A 26,672-nucleotide genomic window follows, 5' to 3' on the forward strand; every position below is an offset into this window, starting at 1 on the left:
TATGTCAACTGCTCGGCATCCGACCGTAAGGCGCTACAGAGGGTAGTTCTTATGGCCCAGTACAGCTTATGGCCAAGCTTCCTGCCATCCAGGACCTCTATATACTAGGTGCTGTCAGAGGAAGGTAAAATAAAATGGTCAAAGACTCCAGTCACCCAAGTCATAAACTGTTCTCGCTGCTACTGCTTTATTGTTCATTTGTTTTACTTTTTGATTTGATTTTTGCTTTACTTTTTTAATAAGATTTTCTTAACAATGCAGTTTAAGAAATAGAGTTAAGGGCTTGTAAGTAAGCATTTCACTGAAAGGTCTACTACACCTGTTGTATTTGGCGCATGTGACAAATAAACATTTATTTGCTTTGAATAGGGCTCCAACAGGCCGCCCGTCTCTTGCCTTGTGAATGACATCATTATTGGTTAAAGAGACGTCGTGCACTTTTATAAAATTAGCTTCTATGCAAATGTTGTTGATCAGTACAATAAAATAAGTTCCAAATGAGATGGAAATGGATCGTTTGTCATCTGTAGCCCCAAGAAACCATCTAAAACAAGCTCAATAAATCAATGCATGCTCTAGAGGTCTTCACGGGTCCAGAAAGTTGGCTCCGCTCCAAAATGGACCTGGGGATTTCCCACCCTGACCCGAGCATAAATATTTGTTCCATACCCGTTCCGTATTAACCTGGTCGGTTCCAGGTCCGATCTGATGGAGGAAAGCAGCAGAAAATGTGTTTTTAAGCTACTTTATTAACCAGAGGTGATAAAGCGCGAGGGACAAATGTGCCGCTCTAGCAGGCTAGTGAGGGGCCGTACTGAGTGAGTGAGCTGCCATAGCTAGAATATTTATCATCAAATATGATTACGTAATGTCTGTCTTGGACTGCATCAAACCTGTACGAAAAGTTTGGTAAGCTAGCGAACATTAGCTAACTGAGGCGGCAGTGTGTGCGGTTTGTGATACTACAATTACAAATAACTCCAGAATATATTTAGTAGGAGCCTACATGTTGGATATTATAGCCTATCCTTCTTTTAATTGTCAATTTAATTCCATCTTCCATTGATTAGATATCGCCTAACTTTTGACACACACGGAGCGAGGCTCTATGACTGTAGCCTATTGCCGCTTTGATGACTTATGATTGGCCAACAGCAAGCTAAACACGCCACGCTCTACTCTTGTGAAAAGCAAGACTGCAGCAGCATAAATTATACAATTTCTCTCTCTTTCTCTACTGCAGTAGTCGCGTTCGGAAATGCACAGGCTTCTGGACAAGACAGTTATGATTGTCACGGGTGTGTCTAATTTGATCAAATCCAACCCAGATCTGTGACATTATTTAGAATTCTGGATTTGGATTAGAGGTCGACCGATTTTAATTGGAATGGCCGATTTCAAGTTTTCATAACAATCGGAAATCGCTATTTTTGGGTGCCGATTTGATTAATATATATTTTTTTAATTAACCTTTTATTTAACTAGGCAAGTCAGTTAAGAAGACATTCTTATTTTCAATGACGGCCTAGGAACAATGGGTTAACTGCCTAGTTCAGGGGCAGAACAACAGATTTTCACCTTGTCAGCTCGGGGGATCCAATCTTGCAACCTACAGTTAACTAGTGCAACGCAATAACGACCGGCCTCTCTCTCGTTGCACTCCACAAGGAGACTGCCTGTTACGCGAATGCAGTAAAGCCAAGATAAGTTGCAAGCTAGCATTAAACTTATCTTATAAAAAACAATCAATCATAATCACTAGTTAACTACAAATGGTTGATGATATTACTAGATATTATATAGCGTGTCCTGCGTTGCATATAATCTGACTGAACATACAAGTATCTGACTTGAGCCGTTGTAGGCAGAAGCAGGCGCGTAAACATTCATTCCAAACAGCACTTTCGTGCGTTTTGCCAGCAGCTCTTCGTTGTGGGTCAAGCATTGCGCTGTTTATGACTTCAAACCTATCAACTCCTGAGATGAGGCTGGTGTAACCGAAGTGAAATGGCTAGCTAGTTAGCGCGCGCTAATAGTGTTTCAAACGTCACTCGCTTTGAGCCTTCTTGTAGTTGTTCCCTTTGCTCTGCATGGCTAACGCTGATTCGATGGTGGCTGTCGTAGTTGTGTTGCTGGTTCGAGCCCAGGTTGGAGCGAGGAGAGGGACGGAAGCTATACTGTTACACTGGCAATACTAAAGTGCCTATAAGAACATCCAATAGTCAAAGGTTAATGAAATACAAATAGTATAGAGGGAAATAGTCCTATAATTCCTATAATAACTACAACCTAAAACTTCTTACCTGGGAATTATTGAAGACTCATGTTAAAAGGAACCACCAGCTTTCTCATGTTCTGAGCAAGGAACTAAAATGTTAGCTTACTTACATAGCACATATTGCACTTTTACTTTCTTCAACACTTTGTTTTTGCATTATTTAAACCAAATGGAACATGTTTCATTATTTATTTGAGGCTAAATTGATTTTATTTATGTATTATATTAAGTTAAAATAAGTGTTCATTCAGTATTGTTGTAATTGTCATTATTACAAATACATTTTTAAAAAATTGTCCGATTTTAACCGGTATAGGCTTTTTTGGTCCTCCAATAATCGGTATCGGCGTTGGAAAATCATAATTGGTCGACCTCTAATTCGGACCCGCTTGCTTGGGTGCTGGATTCGGTCTCGGCATGTGGGTCCAGGTGGATCCGTGAAGGCCACTAGCATGCACACACTCCTTTTACATATGCATTCACCTGTATTGTGAAGAAGCTTTGATTTACCCAGTTTATCAATGGATTGACCATTCAAATAAAGTATTACCCTTATGTTTATATAGTTTGGTAATTGATTCATTAATGCATACATGGATGTCTCTGAAAAATGTCAAATGTAACACTTGAACAGGGCAGTAGATTTGCTTATCTGTCTGGATCAAGTGCCATTCTGTGACTGGCTAATTTAAATCCTTTTTAATATTTTGTTTTTAACCTTTTGTACGGTTTTGGTATTGAGTATCGCGATACTAAACCTGGTATCTCTATCGAAGTAAAAATTCTGGTGTCTTGACATTAACTGAATTCGGGATGTTACAGTACCTTCTATCCACCTGCTATCCATCAGCATCCTGTCTGACCTAGAAAACCCTGTGGTGTTTGTGTTTCAGGTTGGTACAGCTGACTGTGTTGGGCTTTGTTCAGGCTTCTTACTCAACCCATGAAAGCGTGTTCACCATTTTAAGCACAACTCACAACTCGTGTGTAGTTCCGTAAATGTCCATGGTCATTATTTCCTTACCTGTGAAATGCATGACTAACTCTGTACTTACGCTGCTTGTGGGTCTATATATAGAGTGGGAGCTTAGTCTGTGGCTGGCTGGCTGTGTTGCTATACAGCCTCAAGTCTAGGAGGTCAAATGGGCCCTCGTGGGCTTGTTTTCAGCTCCACTTGTTTGTCTGGTCACACATTTTGTTTCTGTTGTAACAGGAAGTTAGATATGTTATTCACAAGTATGTGTGTGAAGCAGTTATCTGTCAGAAAGGGGCATCATTCCACTATGCGTGTGTAACTGTGTGTGTGCGCGGGCGTGTTTGTATTGCTGCCTGTCGAATACTGCTGAGGTTTTGTGGCGTAACGGGTGTTCCAACTGTTTCCATTGAATGTCTGTGCTGACCTGTTCTCACACTCTGTCCTCTGTTCTGCCGAGAGGAGAGTTTTCGCTCTCTCTTTCTGACTGGCTGGTATGTGTTTGGTCGGTGACTCATTGGTCTGCTCATCTTCTCATGATACTGTATATTTTACACTGAGATGGCTACTATGTCCAGCCCTTTTCTGCTATCCTGATTTGTCTGTGTCACGGTTTCCTGCTGTTATTCCAGTGGCTTATTCCATCTTTTTTTTGCCATTTTTTTTATGACAGTTTGTTTGATGGCCTTATGTATTCTGGTATTTGTAGTTTCACTTTACACTGCACAGAGTGTACAACTTACTTTTTACCCTGGGGTACATGACACAGGTGGCAACAGTGTGACTACAGAGGCAGCCTATATGAGGTGGGCTGGTGCTTTAATGTGAGCTCACTCACTTCAGCTTTTATGATTGCTGGAAGGAAACTGTGTTAGTACTGTGTTGTGATGACTCTGATCACTTTTATGTAACTGCCTCTTGGATGGAGTGGGTAATCTTCAGATTACTGCTCTGCTCAATACTCAGGAGGAGGTTCTATTCCTGGCTCTGCCATTGACTGACCCAGCATAGCACCGCACTGGCTCGACCCGGGCACTGGCAGTATCCTGACCTGTGGAGCTTGACTGTTACTGGGAGGCCCTATGCCCTACTGTCCCTGAAAGGTTACCCCACTCCCACTGGGATGGGGACTATGGTAGGGACTAGGCCCTGATAGGAGATGATGGGATGCTTCCTCTGTAAGTGCACGATTTGATTGACTGGTGTGGTAACTAATGGAATGATTTGTGTTTCAGATTCTTGTGCACTGAAGTCGTGGGACCTCTCCTTCTTGACTGCCCGAGTAGAGCCTCTGCTCTATGGCTTTAAGGTACGTAACGTCACACTGGCTTATGAGGAGCTGTTCTCACTGGTTTGGTTAAATAACTGTTACAGGAGCTCTGTGCTAAGCAGTGTGGGAACTAGGAAAGAATATTATGGCTGATTTTTAATCCTCTGGCATCTGTAATACTGTAGCCTGTATTGGGAACTGGCATAAAGGTCTATTTCATTTTTTTTTTCAGGCTCTTTGTTTGGCAGCCATTTTGAGTTCTTCCTGAGAGTTCCTTGTCAACCTCACTGGGGTGGTCTAGACTATAGTCTGTGAGCTAGCTAGGTGTTGTCTGTCAGCTGTGTGAAATGAGAACGGTTTCTTCTCAGTCTGACACGGATGCACTTCACCACATTAGATAGACCACACAAAGAAAGAAATTATGTTCTTTGTTTCTATCATTTTCCTTTGTTGTGTGTATATTATGTTTCTCTGTTTGATAGATCAGTGAAACTTGTTGAAAGGGGCCTTTCAGGCTAAGTGTGCATTGTCTGTCTGATGGCAATGGAAACACACTGCAAGATCTGCACGGGCATGTTTCTGCAGGACAGAGAGGAACATTGGTTTCTGCAGCATATCAATAAAATAATTTTGACCTAGATTGCACTCTTTCAGTGGTTCTTGAGCAAGCAGCAACATAATGTAGCAGAGCTGAAATGGAGTAATTTTGTTCTTTTCACATGGATCTACCAGTTTTAGAGGGCTGTATACTCTGGCCTCTAGCTGGTAATTGAAGCCCTCTTGTCAGTTCTGAGTGGGGATTGGCCAAGACCGAACAGTGTGTGATTGGGACCCGGGGGTTAGGTCACGTTCTCACATTCCCCAGCCATGACAACAATGTTGCCTGTGGGTGGACCACACAACTGTCAATCAGGGGAGGCAGAGCTCTGTTTATCAATATGGCGACTGCAAGAGTTCAATGACCCCTTCTGTGTTCAGGGATATGAAAGATTTGGAGGCAATTATGGGTGAAAGGAAGCTCCATAGTCCTTTCAAACCTGTGAAAAACTGAAGGGGGTCTATGCTAGACAGGTGAAGGGGCAAGGCCAAGGGCATTGGAAAAATTCTGCAGTTGTGGGAGGGGATGCACTGCTGACACAGTCAAATACGGTGTGTCCTGTCCGATGTCAGACAATGTTTTCTGACTGCGCAACGCTCTAACATCCTTTCTAAACCCATGTAGTGTTTGTCCAGACCACGGGAGGGCGTACAGCCTCTGTCCTTATCCAGACCTACTCTGTCTGTTTGAGATGAGTTCAGGTGGACTAGCTGGCTGGGTTTCTGTCACGTGGGAGCACAGCTTCACTCACACACAACAGGAGGGTCCCCATCAGGACTCCACTCAGTGACTGACCTCGTGTCTGTCTGCAAGTGTAACTGTTTGGTCGCTGTTCAGTCTGAACGTTGCCTCTTTGTCCCGGCTCTGGCAGTTTTCCTTTTTTCTGGGGCGTGAGAACAGAACAGGGCCAGAGCAGCGTCGGGGCGGTACCCAGAGTGCATTGTTCCCTGAGCTTCCTCTTCCACATTCCTGGGCTGATTGGGATCTGGGCCTCCTGCGCTAGGCTGTTTTTCTAACGGGGCGGCACCAGTGACCTGGCCCCTTCCGGACCACAGCCGCCTCCACTGGCCATTGCACTGCCCTGGTCCAGTGATGACCATCTCACGGAGTATGTTTACATGCACACTAATAATTTGATGTTAAACTGATTATGGCATTAGTCATGTTAACACCTCACTCTACATATCTTAATCGGTGTAAGGTCATAATCGAAGTGAGCCTACGCTGATTGAAACACCTGGTTCTCTAAGTAGTCTTTTTTAAATGAATAGGAAAGTGTTTAACCTGTGTTCCAGCGCTGTATTTGATCTTCACATGCGCCAGCACTGGGAGCGCAAGCCTCACTTTCTTATGCGCCAGCACTGGGAGCGCAAGCCTCACTTTCTTATGCGCCAGCACTGGGAGCGCAAGCCTCACTTTCTTATGCGCCAGCACTGGGAGCGCAAGCCTCACTTTCTTATGCGCCAGCACTGGGAGCGTAAGCCTCACTTTCTTATGCGCCAGTGAAGTGAGCTGAGAGAAACTTATTTTTTGCAAACAAACTTTATACAGTTGGTATGAAAATTAACATGGTCACTGTGGTAGATTTTGATTGCTGATTCTGCATTTATCAAAAGTCCCACCACTAGCCTGATTTCAGATGTGCCCATGGAAACAGGATTATCATGGAAATCCTTCTTCTTGAAAGCATGTAAATATTTCAAACAAACTATTTATATTAACCTGACTATCCACAATAATCTAATATTTGTGTTTGTGTAACTGTGCTCACTGTTCACTCAGTGGTCTCTCTGTTTCTTTCTCTCTCTCTCTCTCTTTCTCTCTCTCTTCTCTCTTCTTTTCTCTCTCTTTCTCTTTCTCTCTCTTCTTCTCTCTCCTTCTCTTCCTCTTCTCTCTTTCTCTTTCTCTCTCTCTTTCTCTCTCTTTTCTCTTCTCCTCTCTCTATCCTCTCTCTCTTTCTCTCTCTTCGTCTCTCTTTCTCTTTCTCTCTCATTCTCTCTCTGTTTCTCTCCCTTCTCTCTTGCTTCCTTTTCTCTCTTTTCTCTCTTCTCTCCTTTCTCTCTTCTTTCTCTTTCTTTCTCTTTCTTTCTCTCTTTCTTTCTCTCTTCTTTCTCTCTTCTTTCTCTCTTCTTTCTCTCTTCTTTCTCTCTTTCTTTCTCTCTTCTTTCTCTCTTTCTTTCTCTCTTCTCTCTCTTCTCTCTCTTCTTTCTCTCTTTCTTTCTCTCTTATTTCTCTCTTTCTCTCTCCCTACATAACATTCTCTCTCGCTCTCTTTCTCTCAACTATATGTAGGCTGAGCTTGTCTGATGCTTTAAGCACTGCGATTAAAAATGAACACACAAATTACTAACTATTTACCAGGTAGGCCACTTGAGAACAAGTTCTCATTTACAACTGCGACCTGGCCAAGATAAAGCAAAGCAGTGCGACAACCGGGTTACACAGCCTAACCAGAAAAATAAACCCTATTTTAATTGGAGTACCAAGTTATCGTACCATATCTGCTGATCTGCGTGCCAGCTATGATTTTCATGGAACAGTTTTTCATTTCATTTATAATAGTCTTCATATCTCAATGTAGTTGATCAAAATTCTATCTGAATGAAAATGAAATATACAGTGGGGCAAAAAAGTTTAGTCAGCCACCAATTGTGCAAGTTCTCCCACTTAAAAAGATGAGGCCTGTAATTTTCCTCATAGGTACACTTCAACTATGACAGACAAAATTAGGAGAAAAAATCCAGAAAAACCATATTGTAGGATTTTTTTATGAATTTATTTGCAAATGATGGTGGAAAATAAGTATTTGGTCAATAACAAAAGTTTCTCAATACTTTGTCATTGCCAACAAAGGGTATATAACTGAGGTCAAACGTTTTCTGTAAGTATTCACAAGGTTTTCACACACTATTGCTGGTATTTTGGCCCATTCCTCCATGCATATCTCCTCTAGAGCAGTGATGTTTTGGGGCTGTTGCTGGGCAACACGGACTTTCAACTCCCTCTAAAGATGTTCTATGGGGTTGAGATCTGGAGACTGGCTAGGCCACTCCAGGACCTTGAAATGCTTCTTACGAAGCCACTCCTTCGTTGCCCGGGCGGTGTGTTTGGGATCATTGTCATGCTGAAAGACACAGCCACGTTTCATCTTCAATGCCCTTGCTGATGGAAGGAGGTTTTCACTCAAAATCTCATGATACATGGCCCCATTCATTCTTTCCTTTTAGACGGATCTGTCGTCCTGGTCCCTTTGCAGAAAAACATCCCCAAAGCATGATGTTTCCACCCCCATGCTTCACAGTAGGTATGGTGTTCTTTGGATGCAACTCAGCATTCTTTGTCCTCCAAACACGACGAGTTGAGTTTTTACCAAAAAGTTATATTTTAGTTTCATCTGACCATATGACATTCTCCCAATCTTCTTCTGGATCATCCAAATGCTCTCTAGCAAACTTCAGACGGGCCTGGACATGTACTTGCTTAAGCAGGGGGACACGTCTGGCACTGCAGGATTTGAGTCCCTGGCGGCGTAGTGTGTTACTGATAGTAGGCTTTGTTACTTTGGTCCCAGCTCTCTGCAGGTCATTCACTAGGTTACCCCATGTTGTTCTAGCAGTTTTGCTCACCGTTCTTGTGATCATTTTGACCCCACGGGGTGAGATCTTGCGTGGAGCCCCAGATCGAGGGAGATTATCAGTGGTCTTGTATGTCTTCCATTTCCTAATAATTGCTCCCACAGTTGATTTCTTCAAACCAAGCTGCTTACCTATTGCATATTCAGTCTTCCCAGCCTGGTGCAGGTCTACAATTTTGTTTCTGGTGTCCTTTGACAGCTCTTTGGTCTTGGCCATAGTGGAGTTTGGAGTGTGACTGTTTGAGGTTGTGGACAGGTGTCTTTTATACTGATAACAAGTTCAAACAGGTGCCATTAATACAGGTAACGAGTGGAGGACAGAGGAGCCTCTTAAAGAAGAAGTTACAGGTCTGTGAGAGCCAGAAATCTTGCTTGTTTGTAGGTGACCAAATACTTATTTTCAACCATAATTTGCAAATTAATTAATTAAAAATCCTACAATGTGATTTTCTGGATTTTTTTTCCTTCTCATTTTGTCTGTCATAGTTTAAGTGTACCTATGATGAAAATTACAGGCCTCTCTCATCTTTAAGTGGGTGAATTTGCACAATTGGTGGCTGACTAAATACTTTTTTACCCCACAAAGTAACTTCTATTGCCAATATGTAAAAATAGGCTACATAAACCAACAAATAAAATCATTGCAGGTAGAAAAGATCCTGATTTAAAAAATAAAAAAAACGTTTTAAAATCCTGTAAATCACATTGGCTATGCATGACCTGTCTGCAAGGAACTTGCATTGTATCAACTATTGACTTTGGTCAAGCCCGGTCGTGCTAGTAAACTTGCAACATTCGTATGAAATATTCTTGGCCCTCAGTTTCCCACGCCAATGAGCTCCAGACAGACACACAGCTGCAGACTCTTTTTTTTCGCCCTCTGGTTATGAAAATATTTTACAAATCGGTTACATTAAGAAGCCATTGTCAATCTCAATGGATGTAAAAACAGACTTAGTTTATGCTTCTTGAGGCGTATAAAAAAATACAAATTGGCCTAGTTACAGTTTTGACTTGTATCTGCTTGGAAATCTATGGTAAGACTTAAAAATGGCTGTCTAGCAATGATTAACAATCAACTTGACCGAGCTTGAAGAATATTAAAAAGAATGTGCAAATATTGTACAATCCAGGTGTGCAAAGCTCTTAGAGATTTACCCATATTTAACTTGCGGTGCCGATAGAGATGGCTGCCTCGCTAGGAAACTATGCAGGTATTTTGTTATTTTATGTGTTATTTCTAACATTGTTACCCCAGGAAATTGAGGTTTTAATATATAAAGTCGGGAGTAACTATTAGATATAAGAGCAATGTCCAACTCACCAACATTATGACCAGGAATACGACTTTCCCAAAGTGGATCCTGTTTGGCCCACCACCCAGGACAATGGCTCGGATCCCAGCCAGCGACCCAAATCAACCACGCCGCAGAAGGGGCAGACGGAGCGGTCTTCTGGTCAGGCTCCGTAGACGGACACATACTACTCGCCAATGTCCAGTCTCTTGACAACAAGGTAGACGAAATCTGAGCACGATTTGCCTTCCAGGGAGACATCAGAGACTGTAATGTTCTTTGTTTCACGGAAACATGGCTCACTCGAGACACTCTATCGGAGTCTGTACAGCCACCTGGTTTCTTCACGCAACGCGCCGACAGAAACAAGCATCTCTGGTAAGAAGGACGGGGCTGTATGCCTTATGATTAACGAGACGTGGTGTGATCATAACAACATACAGGAACTCAAGTCCTTCTGTTCACCTGACTTAGAATTCCTCACAATCAAATGTCGACCGCATTTTCTACCAAGAGTTCTTTTCGATCATAATCACAGTCGTGTATGTTTCCCCCCAAGCAGACACATCGACGTCCCTGAAAGAACTTTAATTTGACTCTGTAAACTGGAAACCACATCCTGAGGCTGCATTTATTGTAGCTGGGGATTATAATAAGGCTAATCTGAAAACAAGGCTCCCTAAATTCTATCAGCAAATCGATTGCGCGACCCGGGCTGGCAAAACCCTAGATCATTGATATTCTTATTTCCGCGACGCATTTAAGGCCCTCCCCCATCCCTCCTTTCGGAAAAGCTAACCACGACTCCATTTTTTTGTTTCCAGCCTATAGACAGGACCTAAAACAGGAAGCACCCGCGCTCAGGTCTGTTCAACGCTGGTTTGACCAATCGGATTCCACGCTTCAAGATTGTTTCGATCACATGGACTGGGATATGTTCCGCATAGCGTCGAACAACAATATTGATGAATACGCTGATTCGTTGAGCGAGTTTATTAGCAAGTGCATCGGTGATGTTGTATCCACAGCGTCTATTAAAACATTCCCCAACCAGAAACTGTGGATTGATGGCAACATTCAAGCAAAACTGAAAGCGCGAACCACTGCTGTTAACTTTTTATGGCTGCAGGGGCAGTATTGAGTAGCTTGGATGAAAAGGTGCCTATTGTAAACGGCCAGCTCCTCAGTCTCAGTTGCTAATATATGCATATTATTATTAGTATTGGATAGAAAACTCTAAAGTTTCCAAAAATGTCAAAATATTGTCTGTGTATAACAACTGATATTGCAGGCGAAACCCTGAGGAAAATCAAAACAGGAAGTGGCTTCTATTTTGAAAACTCCATGTTCCATAGCCTCCCTTTGCTGGATTTAAAGGGATATGAACCAGATTCATTTTCCTATCGCTTCCTCAAGGTGTCAACAGTCTTCAGACAGGCTTTTATTTTGAAAAATGAGCAAGAACGAAAGCATCGCGTCAAGTGGTCACACGAGTTTTGCTCGCGCAACAGAATTTGGACAGCCATTGTTTTCCCCTCTCCTACTGTGAAAGACATTTGCGGTTGATATATTATCGATTATATATATTTTTTTATCCAAAATACCTCCATTTGGTTGGCGCGTTATGTTCAGAAATCCACAGGCTCGAGCGGTCACGACCATGGGAGGGAAGAAGGTGTCAATTAAATCCATTCTGAATTCCGGTTGTAACAACAATGTGGAGCATGGCACTGTATCTGCTTTGGTGATATAGTATTGTCTAGATTAGTACAACAATAATAAAAACAATTATCCCTATAATCCATGACTCCCTTTGGCTGGGCCACCAGTTTTTGGTGGGGATTGAGAGTTAAATTATTCTGTGAACAAATCACTTGGTTGGACTGAAATCAATAGAACACTATTTTACATGACCCCTAGTCACACCAATGCAACATAGATATTGTGAAGTCCAGGTATTTGTGATTTCAGCATGTTTCCACTCACCATGCAGGGGTTGCTCTTAAAGGGAATAGACGGGGCCTTGAGAGGGATACATTCCACAAAAAGGCATCTTCATCACCTCTGATCAGTGCTCTTTGTGCTGGCAGTGCAGTCTGCAGGCTGGCCTCTAGAGGGCAGGGCTGCTGCAACAGACTGCAAACAAAGTACAGGCCACACCTGCCCTGTCTTTTATTTTTCTGTGTCCATGCCACACTGCTGATTTATGCTTACACGGACAAATGAGTTATTTAATACTGAATGTAATTGAAAACCAAAATGGAAGAAATATATGCATGGTACAAAGTGTTTTGACTGAGGTTTGTTTAGGTTTTTATAGTCTCTTGCCTCTCTCACCATGTGCTGTACACTGGGGTGGCACTGAAACATTTCATCATCTCGCTGACATGTTCACATGCTGCAGCAAAGGGTACGAGCACTTTCTCTAAGAGTGAGATTTCTGTTGGACACACACACATACTGTGGCTAAACTGTAGTGTTTTTAAATTGGATATGGTTTGCATCAATTTGGTGGCATATATTTGTTTGCGTAATATCAGTCCCTGATCCAGTTCTGCTGGTGAAAGTAAGGGGAGTTGCAGGTCATCTTTACTTCCTACTGTGCCAGAACTCTAAACCAAAGGCTCCTCCCTCCCAGAGCCTACTGTACACACATACAGCTGTCCTCGGTTAACCTCCACCAGTAGGCTCTGTACCGGTCTACTGCACAGCTCTCAGAACAGAGGAATTCTGATTCTATGATGAAGGTATCTTTGTTCCGTTAAAGTTGTTAGCTGTTCTCATCAGGTTTGTAGAGGGCACTCAGAGGGAGTGGTTCCGTCATATCGATTCACACTGTTGGCTAAACTAAAGCACTCACCATATGTATGGTGATGATGAATCAGCAGAACATGGCTTTTCTTTGTAAATGCTCTCTAAATGGACCTCATAACTCATGTTAAGGCCATTTTGTATTGAGTGCAAATATAGCTTTGTTTTTATGTTGGATGTATGTTCACATGCATATTTAGTAGCCTATACTGCCTACGTTGGTGTGTGTTCTCTCAGCTTGAGAGCGGAGGTTCTGTTTTTAGAGGAGTTTGTTCATTCAGGTACAAGCTGAGCAGCCAAGCAAAGCACAGTAATATCACCCTGTCTGGCACATCATTCACTCTACATCTCAGAGATTTACTACATCATACAAAATAACTCAGTGAAGGTGTTGAGGGAGGGAGGGGGTTTGACGGGTAATTGGAGTGCGAGAGTGTATCTATCTGGTACCATATGACACAGTTCCCTGGGCGATAAGGGTTATCTTTATACACAGACGGGCCGGGCCGGAGGGTAGAGTCACCCCTTAAACTTTCACCTTCGTTCACCTTCTCTCTTCCTTCTCTCTCACTATGCTCATGCTCTTCTAAGAGAGGTAAACCCAGGCAGGGTGGGTCGGTGTCGTCTCGGTTTTAATTGGCTGGGGGCCCAGGCGTGCGTTTTCTCCTATGAAACATGTTCTGGTCCCGCCCCTGAAAGTGCCTGGCACTTGACCTGCCTGGCTTCGCCCACTCCTGATTACATCACTGCTGGGGAAGAGTGCAATGTCTTTACTTTCTCCCTCTGTGGGCAGACAGGTACTGCTTCAGACTGCGAAAGAAGATTCTCCCATTCTGAATATTCACTGTAGGTGGATATGACAGACTGATATTACTTCTCTGTACTGAGTTTCAATAGGCCAGACAGGTCGTGTCTCTTCACTCTTCTCATGTGTTGTTTGAGGCCTGATTATTGCAATCAATGATATCACGGACTGTACAGCTCCGCGGCAGACAGAGTGGCTGTGACTGTAACCCTGGCTGTCAGTGGAAGACAGCCAGGTAGCTGTTTTGTGTGGGAAAATGGCTCAGGGTGACCGTGACTGACACTGTGAACTTGGACTGGGGGCTTGACTGAGTTGGCTAGCATTGATACTGACAGACATGGAGTTTCTGAGGAGTCTGGTCCCGGCTGTCATATCGGGAGATGTATGGGCGTTGGAGTCTGGGGGGGCGTTGCCCCGGGAGACAGGTCCCTGTCTGCTGCGGATGAAGCGCCTGCTGGCCATTGGCCAGATGACCGAGGAGGACCAGCAGGGTCTGGTGAATACCTCCACTACCAGACCTATCTGCTCCAACCACATCAAAGGTACTGACCTGACTGACTGACACTGGGCAGGAGGAGCCCACTCTCTTACAATGACTCACCTATACTTATCTAGGCTACAGAGAGATTTCCATGTTTAACGAGTAGCTCTGTAGTGCAAGTACTTGCGGTGGTGTGCTGTTCAGTAGTCAACACTTAACACTCAATCAACTTGTTGAATTATTTGTTACCGTGTCAAATACTAAAGTGAAATGTTGAGCCCATAAAAGGTATGATGCTCTCCACTGGTAGTAACTACTATTATCTTGGCCTTGTAGCAGGTAAACCTGAACGTCATCCCTTACAATAACTTTCTAATGTGATACCAATGAGACATGATCACATGAAATAATCCCAGGAATATAGTGTGGGGGGTGTGTTGTACTGTTAGGTGAAGTATGGCTACTTGTCTTGTGTGAGTTAACATTAGTGTGCTTGTAGTTAGGCATCAGGGACATTGACACTTATGTCTGGTCATTTCCAAGGACCCCACCATACATTATCATGATACTCCGGTGCCGGTACAATATGTATTGCGTTTCTCACGATTCTATATGTTTTGCGATTCAATACTGTGATTTTGTATTTTTTTTAAATATTTTTTACTGCGATTTGATGTTCCAAACATTGCTCAGCATATGTCCACTATAGAGGGACAATAGAGAGCCATGAGAAAATGACTTTTGATCAGTCATAGAAATAAAAGTGCTGAAAACCAATTGGCTCCTTATTTAAAAAATAAGATGGAGAACAAGCTGTGACTTTTGGTGCAGGTTCAGCTAATTGCCGCAAAAAAATAACATTGATATTTTGTCAATACGATATATTGTCAAATAATATCCTAATATATATAACGTTAACTGTATAACTCCCCCTCTTCACTAGAAACAATCCACATACGCAGCATGCTCACACATACGGCTATGACCACATGGTATTACAGCCTGACAGCTCTGTTTTGAAAGACACCGTGAAAGTTAACAGGAGGGTTGACTATGCTTTCACAATGTTGCTGAGTGGTGTTGTTCATGCTGAAATGGAACTTGAGTTGCTGGTTGGGAGTGTTTTTGCTTGAAGGTAGTACACGTTAGCAGTGATCTATGGTAGGGGAGTTGATGTTCCACTATGTCTTGGAATAGGCATTTTACTATGTTTTTGTTTCTCAAGGGCCATTAAATAAATGTTCACAAAAATACTTTACTATTGGATTCAAAATGGAGGGCCTGTCTAATCTCAGTTTCTAGTCAAGAGCTCAACAGGCCACTTGTTATGTGTGTGTGTGTGTGTGCCAGCCTGTTTCCATCGTCAGCAGGGTGATGACTCGTCAGACTATCAGCATGGCTTTGTCCTCGGTCCTGCCTGTCAGAACAGGCTCGCTCTCTGTTTGCTAGTCCCTGAAACATGGCTGAACCAACTAACCAACCAATGGTCCCTCTGATAGAGCATTACAGCTAGTCCAGACCGACAGTCTGATACACCTTAATATAGTCCCACACTGCATTACCTTCAGACACGCCTGTTTTCACCCACGTGTTTAGAGATTGTTTACATGTCTATGAGACGACACACACATCTAATCACTGTAGCAGCAGTAGCAGGACAGGGTGAATGTATGAGTGTCTTACTCTGACTGAACTCAACACTGTTAATACTGCCATCCCTAATGTAGTAGATTGAGGTGACTATTCAGGTTAGATTTGACAAAGTCACTGAGTTGTACAAACATGGCCATGCCAAGAGCACGGTGGAACATCATTGGGTAGCACTTTGCCTGGATGAATGTTACCCACCTTCCCTTCTCCGGGGCTTTCCTGTGTGGGACGTGGGTGGCCCAGATGAACACCCCTCCCAAATTATGGCTCTGAGAAACCCTCTGAATAAAACATCTCATTCTATTCAACCAGGGCACTGCCTTCGGCAGTATTTGAAAATAACAGTCCTTTGATGTTGAGGAAGGCGTGAGTGATTTGTGGTGTATCTTAAAGAATGAAAGTGACATGTTTTTTAAGCTGCTCTTTCTGCAGTTTGGGACAGGTCCTGCCTCCCACCCTTTCCACATGATTCAGTGCCACGCCCTCAGGCTCTCATCTGGTCTGCCATGGCCTGCCCTGCTTGCGTTGGCTTTTTGATTTGGTGCGCTCTCTCTTTCTCATTTGTAATTCAAGCACACAATGACATCACCCCAGAGGCGGATGTGAGTGCAGCTGATATTTCAGGGCATGATTTGATTGAGACGTATTTGGTTAAAGGGCACTGCAGGTTTTCCTCTGAACTTGGGGTGTGTTCGTGAAACACTGGTGTGTGGGGTGGAGATGTATGTCATGTGAATAGTTACATATTGATATAATTATCTGACTTTTATACACAGTTTGTAGCCTAACTTTGCTATCTGGACATTCCACAGTGACAGAATTAGGGTTTGACAGTCATTTCTGTACTTTAATATGTGTGCAGAACAAAAACATTGATTTAGAAGTTTAACAACCATACAACTCTATGCACAATGACGACTTTAAACAATTTACACATGACACAAACACGTTTGGTAACAGAATTACGGTAAGATCTTACCTCTTAATAATAAACCTTTTAAATATCTGCTCCAAATGAAGGTTGAGAGATCTCTGCAGAAAGTATGGGGTGTCAGCTATGACATGACACCTGCAGTTAGAACAATCTATTTTGTTGAGTGAACTACAGCAGGTGAAGTGAATTTACATCTAACAGAATTAAATAATGGCTCCTTGAGGTGTATTGTACACATGCATAATGATGGATATGAATGTTATTCTCTTAATGATGTGTCCCATGTAGGTACACAAAGGTAGAAGTATGCAATATCCCTTTTTTTGTTGCATATTTGGGTGTAATTCTACACACTGGCTATTATTGTAATGAGCTTCCCCCCCAAGGAACACATTTGGTTGGTTCGGACCAGACCTAAGCTGAAGAGATGATAGACATCTGTTTCACAAGTTTGGACAGTACAGTAGATATGTACATTATACTGTACTCTAGTGTGCTACTGAACTGTACACTTATTTACGTTACTGTTTATTTACTTTACTGGGTGGTCAACCACCCTAGATGTATCAGGAGACCTAATGGGTGGTCAACCACCCTAGATGTATCAGGAGACCTAATGGGTGGTCAACCACCCTAGATGTATCAGGAGACCTAATGGGTGGTCAACCACCCTAGATGTATCAGGAGACCTAATGGGTGGTCAACCACCCTAGATGTATCAGGAGACCTAATGGGTGGTCAACCACCCTAGATGTAACAGGAGACCTAATGGGTGGCCAGGCTTTTATTCCAGTCCCCCTCTAACAAACCACATTTTAGAAATGAGCTGTTCAACCAGTCCTTGATCAACTGGCTCTGGTTTGAGCAGGGCTTGATCAACTGGCTCTGTGGTTTGAGCAGGGCTTGATCAACTGGCTCTGTGGTTTGAGCAGGGCTTGATCAACTGGCTCTGTGGTTTGAGCAGGGCTTGATCAACTGGCTCTGTAGTTTGAGCAGGGCTTGATCAAAAGCCTGCACACACAGTAGCTCTCCAGACCACATGTGTTATATACAGTTACCTAACAGTTATTTTACTTTGGGGGGGGTTAAGTGCCTTGCAGAACGACAGCAGAGGGTACATGGGATCAGAGAGCAGCCTCCCAGTTTCAATACCACATTACCATTACTTTTAAATACGTACATGGAGACGCTGCAATTCGTTGGTCATGGAGAAGCAATGGAAGTCATGAAATTCCATCTGTCAAAATGTGTCTGAACCCTGTAGATGGAAATGCCCATCTACTATCTGTGACTTCAGCATGACCGTACAGTCAACTAGCATCAGGTTTGTTGTCTGACACAGATTGCTTCAGCCTGCTTGGATAGAGAGCAGTGCTGCAGGCACAAGCAGTGAAAAACAATTACCTGAGCCAGCAGAGCCTGATGCACAACTCTGCTATGATCCAGTTCTCCCATTAGAGGGCACAAATTGTTATATGAATCACTTGGAACTCTTAGACTCCCAAATAACTCACCCATCAAATGCTTGACAATGGAAAACATCAAGCATATTGAAGCTAGTGCCTGTGAAAATGGGGCTATGATAAATTAAATTGCCTTAGCGAGGGGCTGTGTGAAGATGGGGTTTCATTCTTAATTGGCTGGCTGGCAGCAACTCTCTGCTAGTAATTGTAGGGAGGATCGCTGTGCTGTGGTGACCTTAGTGTCTCTCCCCTGACTCTCTGCTCTGTTCATCTGATAGTCAAAGCTGGGCAAGCTGGGTCCAGCCTGGTGGAGGGGAGACAGGATATGTTGAAGTGGTGTGAAGGAGCTGTCGGTGGTTGAAGTTTGTTCTGAAAGGTTATGGATGGGAGCTTCTCGTGAGCATTATTAGACATGTTATTGAAGACACTCCTCACAACAATATTGCATCGCTAGCTGGCTAACTGCTGGACTTCCTGACGGGCCGCCCCCAGGTGGTGAGGGTAGGCAACACCATCTCCACCCCGCTGATCCTCAACACTGGGGCCCCACAAGGGTGTGTTCTGAGCCCTCTCCTGTACTCCCTGTTCACCCACGACTGCGTGGCCACGCACGCCTCCAACTCAATCATCAAGTTTGCGGACGACACAACAGTGGTAGGCTTGATTACCAACAACGACGAGACGGCCTACAGGGAGGAGGTGAGGGCCCTCGGAGTGTGGTGTCAGGAAAATAACCTCACACTCAACGTCAACAAAACGAAGGAGATGATTGTGGACTTCAGGAAACAGCAGAGGGAACACCCCCCTATCCACATCGATGGAACAGTAGTGGAGAGGGTAGCAAGTTTTAAGTTCCTCGGCATACACATCACAGACAAACTGAATTGGTCCACTCACACAGACAGCATCGTGAAGAAGGCGCAGCAGCGCCTCTTCAACCTCAGGAGGCTGAAGAAATTCGGCTTGTCACCAAAAGCACTCACAAACTTCTACAGATGCACAATCGAGAGCATCCTGGCGGGCTGTATCACCGCCTGGTACGGCAACTGCTCCGCCCACAACGTAAGGCTCTCCAGAGGGTAGTGAGGTCTGCACAACGCATCACCGGGGGCAAACTACCTGCCCTCCAGGACACCTACACCACCCGATGTTACAGGAAGGCCATAAAGATCATCAAGGACATCAACCACCCGAGCCACTGCCTGTTCACCCCGCTATCATCCAGAAGGCGAGGTCAGTACAGGTGCATCAAAGCTGGGACCGAGAGACTGAAAAACAGCTTCTATCTCAAGGCCATCAGACTGTTAAACAGCCACCACTAACATTGAGTGGCTGCTGCCAACACACTGACACTGACACTGACTCAACTCCAGCCACTTTAATAATGGGAATTGATGGGAAATGATGTAAATATATCACTAGCCACTTTAAACAATGCTACCTTATATAATGTTACTTACCCTACATTATTAATCTCATATGCATACGTATATACCGTACTCTATATCATCGACTGCATCCTTATGTAATACATGTATCACTAGCCACTTTAACTATGCCACTTTGTTTACATACTCATCTCATATGTATATACTGTACTCGATACCATCTACTGTATCTTGCCTATGTTGCTCTGTACCATCACTCATTCATATATCCTTATGTACATATTCTTTATCCCCTTACACTGTGTATAAGACAGTAGTTTTGGAATTGTTAGTTAGATTACTTGTTGGTTATTACTGCATTTAGGATGGCTCTAGGCTCTAGGATGGTAGACCTGGACAGAACCTGGGCCGGGCTGCAGAGAGCTGCCTGATTTTCATCTGATGCATTGTCCTCTGCGGCCCGGGGGGGTCAGGGATTAAATTACAGCTCCTATCGATTTGTTTTTTCCCCCCACTTTGTGCAGAACGCTATGGACAGGAAATGCATTCTTCATCCTCACTGTGGCCTCATTAGAGACAGTCAGGATGGCCAACTGTCAATCAGCTGCTGTCATGGCATCCCTCTGCCTACTGAACACTGAGCCTGCCTGTCAGGGCATCCCTCAGTCTACTGAACACTGAGCCTGCCTGTCAGGGCATCACTCTGTCTACTGAACACTGAGCCTGCCTGTCAGGGCATCCCTCTGCCTACTGAGCCTGCCTGTCAGGGCATCCCTCTGCCTACTGAACACTGAGCTTGCCTGTCAGGGCATCCCTCTGCCTACTGAACACTGAGCCTGCCTGTCATGGCATCCTTCTGCCTACTGAACACTGAGCTTGCCTGTCAGGGCATCCCTCTGTCTACTGAACACTGAGCCTGCCTGTCAGGGCATCCCTCTGCCTACTGAACACTGAGCCTGCCTCTACCTGGACCAAGTGTTTTTTTTAAATTGAGCCCTGAGCACTAGTACAGATCGGCCTGTATCAGTCCATTGCTATAATGTGATCATAGCTTAGTTACATTGTTGACATTCTTGCTTGGGGCCCAGTGCTCTTTGGTTATGTCCTGTTCTGCGTTGGACAGTTTGTACTGTTTGATCTAACCTGAGAGAGCTGATCCTGTTGTATGTTGTACTGCATTCCTGAAGGAATGAGCAGTGTTTACTCTAAACAGAGATTGTGTGTGTGAGAGAGTCTACATGGTCGGGTGTGTTAGGAGTTTGGTGAAGGAACATTGCTTCTGAGAGAGAGACTGTGTTGCAGCAGAGCTTAGTATGTTGTGTTTTGGACCGAGGCCACACTATGGCACAGCCACATGCGGTTAATCATGCTCAGCAATACATAAAAACTATCCTTCCCACTGTAGGCCTATTTGTTTAAATGGCAAAGTCATTCAGTGCACTTTACTGCTCCTTCCATCATAAGGCTCACGAAGGCCTGGTAAGTGTACTGTAGGGCAGGCAGGGTGTGACAAAGCTGGCCTTCGTTTACGATACCGAGCCTTGGTTTGGTTTAGCAGAACTTGTCTTCTGTTGTGAGAGACAGAAGAGCTTCCACCTGAGATAAGATGATCACTAACAAAACATCTGTTTATCTGTTTTTCTGGAATGTTTTGTGAAAAAAATAATCCTGTCTATGACCACATCAGTTGATGTCATGTGGTTTGCTTTCAGTCTACAAGCAGGGTTTAAAAGGAGACACAAACACACACTGGGTGTTTGTCGCCAGTAGAGTGTGTGTGTGTCTCTCTGATGGCTGTTGCTGGACAAAAACTGATGTAATCCTATGACCTCTATGGGTGTGTCAGTTTGTTGTTGACTCAAACAGATTTAAGTATCCTACTACCCATCATGCAGTGCTCTTTGTGGATGAGAGCAGCAGCTGCAGTGGGTGGCATGTTCTGTGCCCCAGGCCGGTGAAAGGTGACTGGGTGGCAGTGTGCCATGTTCTGTGCCCCAGGCCGGTGAAAGGTGACTGCCCCAGTATTGAAGCCTCATGTCCAGCAGCATAGCTACTAGTGTTATATGGTATACCGGTGCCATGGTAATGTCACGGCACCAAAACCTCATACTTAATATACCAACATTTTAGAATACTGTAGTACCTGGAGCTGGGAAGGGCCAGGGACCTCACCATATTATCACCATGCTTAGGTGCCGATATGCTATTGGGATACTACTCGCTGTCTTGACATCTTTCTATCTTATCGTTGGTTAATTAAATGTTGCTATCATGACAACACTAACTACTCTGTGTTCAAAATGCATTTTTATAGATGGAACTCTTTATTTTTTGTGTGAAAAGTAATTTCCTGTTTTGTTGGAAAGCTGCTGAATGTAGTTTGAAGAGAAGTGTTGATTTTTGGTTTTATGCTGCTCTGGTGTATCATTCTTCCAGTTCCTCCCTCTCTTCTTCACTCTGGTTCTTCCTCTCCCTCATACTGCAGTCGGGGATGACGCATCAGTATTGCTGTGGAGAGAACAGGAAGTGTAGTTTCGATAGGCCAGCGGAGAGGGAGCGCCAACGCAGCTCTAATGACATGTTAGCCGCGCTGGACCATATCCAGGGAACACTCGCAGCATTTTGATGACATCACCTCCACCCCAGCCCCCCTCACCCAGCTATTGAAGAGAGGGCGTCAGCAAGCATCGGTCAGCGAACAGGAGCTAGTTACAGAAGGGAGGGGTTGTCCGCGAGCCAATGGGGAGAGGGCGACGGTGGGAGACGAGCCGACAGTGCTAGCAGTAGCAGGCTGGGACACGAGAAGAGAAGAGGGAATATCACTGCTCTGCCGAAGAGAGTCCGCGTGCCGCTCCGCTGCCGTTCCTCCCTCACACTGAGAGGAAAGTTTTCCTGCACTGTACTCACCTCTGTGTTGTCTGCTGGGAGCAGGATGATGGACTCATTAGATTGGCTCGCCAGCGGGCGTTTGGATGGAATGCAGCTCTAGAGAGCCGTGAGGCTCCTCATCTGTGTGTCTGGGTGGTTTTACTCTGCACTGAAACATCTAACAGCCTGACACTTTCCCAAGGGCCTCTCTGCACACAGCGGCTGACCGGGGTGTTTTCTATAGTCCACCATGACTCCTATATCCAGCTCCTCTGGAGAGGAGACCTGGGCTTCTGGCTGAGGAGGAGAGGTGTGTGTTTTGGGAAAGAGGTGTGTGTTTTTAACATTTTTAACATCCCACAACCCTCAGTGGCGTCATGCTGAGCCTGCAGGATTCACTGTTCTTTGAGATCAGCATCAAGTCCCTACTCAAGTCGTGGAGCGGCAGCTGTGAGTACCCTTGTGAAAGAGTCCCCACACCAGCACGTGATGTTTACATGCCACACCTGGGCAACAGCACGCTTATCTACCTCACACTCTCCTGGATTTACACACCACAAACATAAATACGTTAATGATACCCATATAAGACTGCTTGTTCTCTTGGATGGCCACATAATGGTTTAACCAGAGCAGAAAGGGGGAAGTGGGGAAGGGTCTAGGTATAGTGGTAGACAGATGGGGGGGGGGGGGGGGGGGGTTAGTCAGTCCAGGTGTGCCCTTCTGGTCTAGTTTGATCTATGTGCAGGTAGGAGTGGAGTGAGCTGTCTTTCTCTCCTCTTTACTGGCTGTCTCTTTCTCTCCTCTTTACTGGCTGTCTCTTTCTCTCCTCTTTACCGGCTGTCTCTTTCTCTCCTCTTTACCGGCTGTCTCTTTCTCTCCTCTTTACCGGCTGTCTCTTTCTCTCCTCTTTACCGGCTGTCTCTTTCTCTCCTCTTTACCGGCTGTCTCTTTCTCTCCTCTTTACCGGCTGTCTCTTTCTCTCCTCTTTACCGGCTGTCTCTTTCTCTCCTCTTTACCGGCTGTCTCTTTCTCTCCTCTTTACCGGCTGTCTCTTTCTCTCCTCTTTACCGGCTGTCTCTTTCTCTCCTCTTTACCGGCTGTCTCTTTCTCTCCTCTTTACCGGCTGTCTCTTTCTCTCCTCTTTACCGGCTGTCTCTTTCTCTCCTCTTTACCGGCTGTCTCCTTCTCTCCTCTTTACCGGCTGTCTCTTTCTCTCCTCTTTACCGGCTGTCTCTTTCTCTCTCAAATTCAATTTCAAGCTGCTTTATTGGCATGAAAAACATTGTCAATATTGCCAAAGCAACAATGTATAAACCATAACAAATAATAATTTAAAAAATAATAACAATAAAATGGTAACAGTCAATTGTAGAATGTAATGTAATAAATATGAAAATATAACTATGAAAATGAAATTATAACTAAATAACGGTCATCTTCACCATTACATCAGTACTACAACTACTATCATCATTACCACTACTATCACCACCACTAAACTGCTATCATTACCATTACCACCCATACCACCACTACCACCACCATCACTAAACTGCTATCATTACCATTACCACCCATACCACCACCATCACTAAACTGCTACCATTACCACCCATACCACTACTACTACCACCATCACTAAACTGCTATCATTACCATTACCACCCATACCACCACTACCACCACCATCACTAAACTGCTATCATTACCATTACCACCCATACCACCACTACCACCACCATCACTAAACTGCTATCATTACCATTACCACCCATACCACCACTACCACCACCATCACTAAACTGCTATCATTACCATTACCACCCATACCACCACTACCACCACCATCACTAAACTGCTATCATTACCACCACCATCACTAAACTGCTATCATTACCATTACCACCCATACCACCACCACCATCACTAAACTGCTATCATTACCAATACCACCACCATCACTAAACTGCTACCATTACCACCCATACCACTACTACTACCACCATCACTAAACTGCTATCATTACCATTACCACCCATACCACTACCACCATCACTAAACTGCTATCATTACCATTACCACCCATACCACTACCACATCACTAAACTGCTACCATTACCATTACCACCCATACCACCATCACTAAACTGCTACCATTACCACCCATACCACTACCACCACCATCACTAAACTGCTATCATTACCATTACCACCCATACCACTACTACTACCACCATTACTAAACTGCTATCATTACCATTAACACCCATACCACTACTACTACTACCATTACTAAACTGCTACCATTACCACCCATACCACTACTATTTGGAATCATAAACAATAATAATAATAACAGTAATAACAAGTAAGTGAATGAATCTCTTGGTGAGGAATATTTCTCACAGTAAAGGTGAGAGTGCATCTGTCTTTCCCTCCCCTGTCGTGCAGTGACCACATACACGCTCCTCTTTTGGTAGCCATGTCTTATGTCTGCCAGTTTCTATTGCCAATCGGTGGTCACTCAGCCTGTACTTGGTAAGGATCGGTCTCTGCTTCGTATCTCTGACAGAGTAGAGATAATCAGCCAATTCATATGCTCTGTTTAGGGTCAGATAGCAATTTAGTAGGCTTTGGGATTTTGTTTCGTTTTTCCAATGTTGTATATGAGTCCTTTGATTGGTTCATGATTTTGTTTATTTGAAATCTTTCTTTTGAATCAGTGCTGGTGTCGGCTTGGTTGGTTAGATCCAACACCAGCTGACTGGGAAGGCTCGTTTCTGGACTCAGCTCTTGGGTTTGAAGTGCTTTAAATTCCAGACTTGAATTTGGACTTGAATTTAGATGTAGCCAAAATTTTAATGCTCTTTTCTGTATTTTCATTATTACTGGAAAACGGCCCAATTCTGCCCTACATGCATTTAGTTGGTGTATTTCTGCTAATTCATTGATATAAATGTTGAAAAGATTTGGACTCAAACTGCAGCCTTGTCTCACACCTTGACATTGTGAAAATAATTATGTTCTTTGGTTTTTGATTTTTATTGCACACTTGTTTTCTTTGTCCATACATTTTAAGTCATACACCTTACCACCAAGCCCACTTTGGAGAATTTTGTAGAATAGCCCTTCGTGCCAAATAGAATCAAATGCTTTTTTAAAGTCAATAAAGCAAGCAAAGCACTTCCTGGTTTGATTTTTCTCAGGTTTTCGCCTGCCATATGAGTTCTGTTATACTCACATACATCATTCAAACAGTTGTAGAAACCTCAGTGTTTTCTACCCCATACGAATAATAATATGCATATATTAGCATCTGGGACAGAGTAGGAGGCAGTTCACTCTGGGCACGCTATTCATCCAAAAGTGAAAATGCTGCCCCCTATCCCAAAACGTGTTAAAGCTTGGTCGCAAATGAATCTTCCAAATGGACAGTGACCCTGGGTGGTCCTGGGAACTGGACCTGTTTTGGAACACCATTATTCTTGTCCTGTTGAGATTTACTGTCAGGGCCCCAGGTCTGTCAGGGCCCCAGGTCTGTCAGGGCCCCAGGTCTGTCAGGGCCCCAGGTCTGTCAGGGCCCCAGGTCTGTCAGGGCCCCAGGTCTGTCAGGGCCCCAGGTCTGTCAGGGCCCCAGGTCTGTCAGGGCCCCAGGTCTGTCAGATTCTGGGCAGAAGATCTAGGGGCTGCTTTCAGCCCTCCTTGGTTGGGGACAGAAGCACCAGATCATCAGTAAACCGTAGACATTTGACCTCAGATTCTAGTAGGGTGAGGCCGGGTGCTGCAAACTGTTCTAGTGCCAGCGCCAATTCGTTGATATATATATATATATATGTGTATATGTATGTGTATGTGTGTTGAAGAGGGTGGGGCTTAAGCTGCATCCCTGTCTCACCCCACGGCCCTGTGGGAAGAAATGTGTGTTTTTTCCAACTCTAACCGCGCACTTGTTTGTCTACATGGCAATTTGAGTCTAAATCTTTGTTGAAACCATCAAAGCATGAGAAGACTTTGCCTTTGTTTTGGTTTGTTTGTTTGTCAATTCATGTGTGCAGGGTGAAATACATGGTCTGTTATACGGTAATTTGGTAACAGGCCAATTTGACATTTGCTCAGTACTTTGTTTTCACTGAGGAAATGTATGAGTTTGCTGTTAATGATAATGCAGAGGATTTTCCCAAGGTTGCTGTTGATGGATGTCCCAAATGTATCTCCCACTTT

General features: G+C 44.1%; 1 protein-coding gene across 21 annotated transcripts in view; it reads left to right on the forward strand.

Moving 5' to 3' along the window:
• fryl (furry homolog, like) overlaps nucleotides 1-26,672 on the forward strand; it is a 104,289-nt gene that overhangs the window by 5,188 nt on the left and 72,429 nt on the right. For 10 of the 21 annotated variants that reach the window (XM_031785828.1, XM_031785832.1, XM_031785835.1 and 7 more), the window contains exon 1: nucleotides 22,362-22,898. In XM_031785828.1, the coding sequence (XP_031641688.1) occupies nucleotides 22,826-22,898 (73 nt within the window). In that variant the 5' untranslated portion in view covers nucleotides 22,362-22,825. Of the gene's footprint in view, nucleotides 1-4,486; nucleotides 4,561-22,361; nucleotides 22,899-26,672 lie in introns of those variants that run through there. The other 11 variants (XM_031785843.1, XM_031785839.1, XM_031785844.1 and 8 more) reach the window with 2 other exon arrangements.

This window comes from Oncorhynchus kisutch, linkage group LG13 (assembly GCF_002021735.2).
Source record: "Oncorhynchus kisutch isolate 150728-3 linkage group LG13, Okis_V2, whole genome shotgun sequence".
Lineage (NCBI taxonomy): Eukaryota > Metazoa > Chordata > Actinopteri > Salmoniformes > Salmonidae > Oncorhynchus > Oncorhynchus kisutch.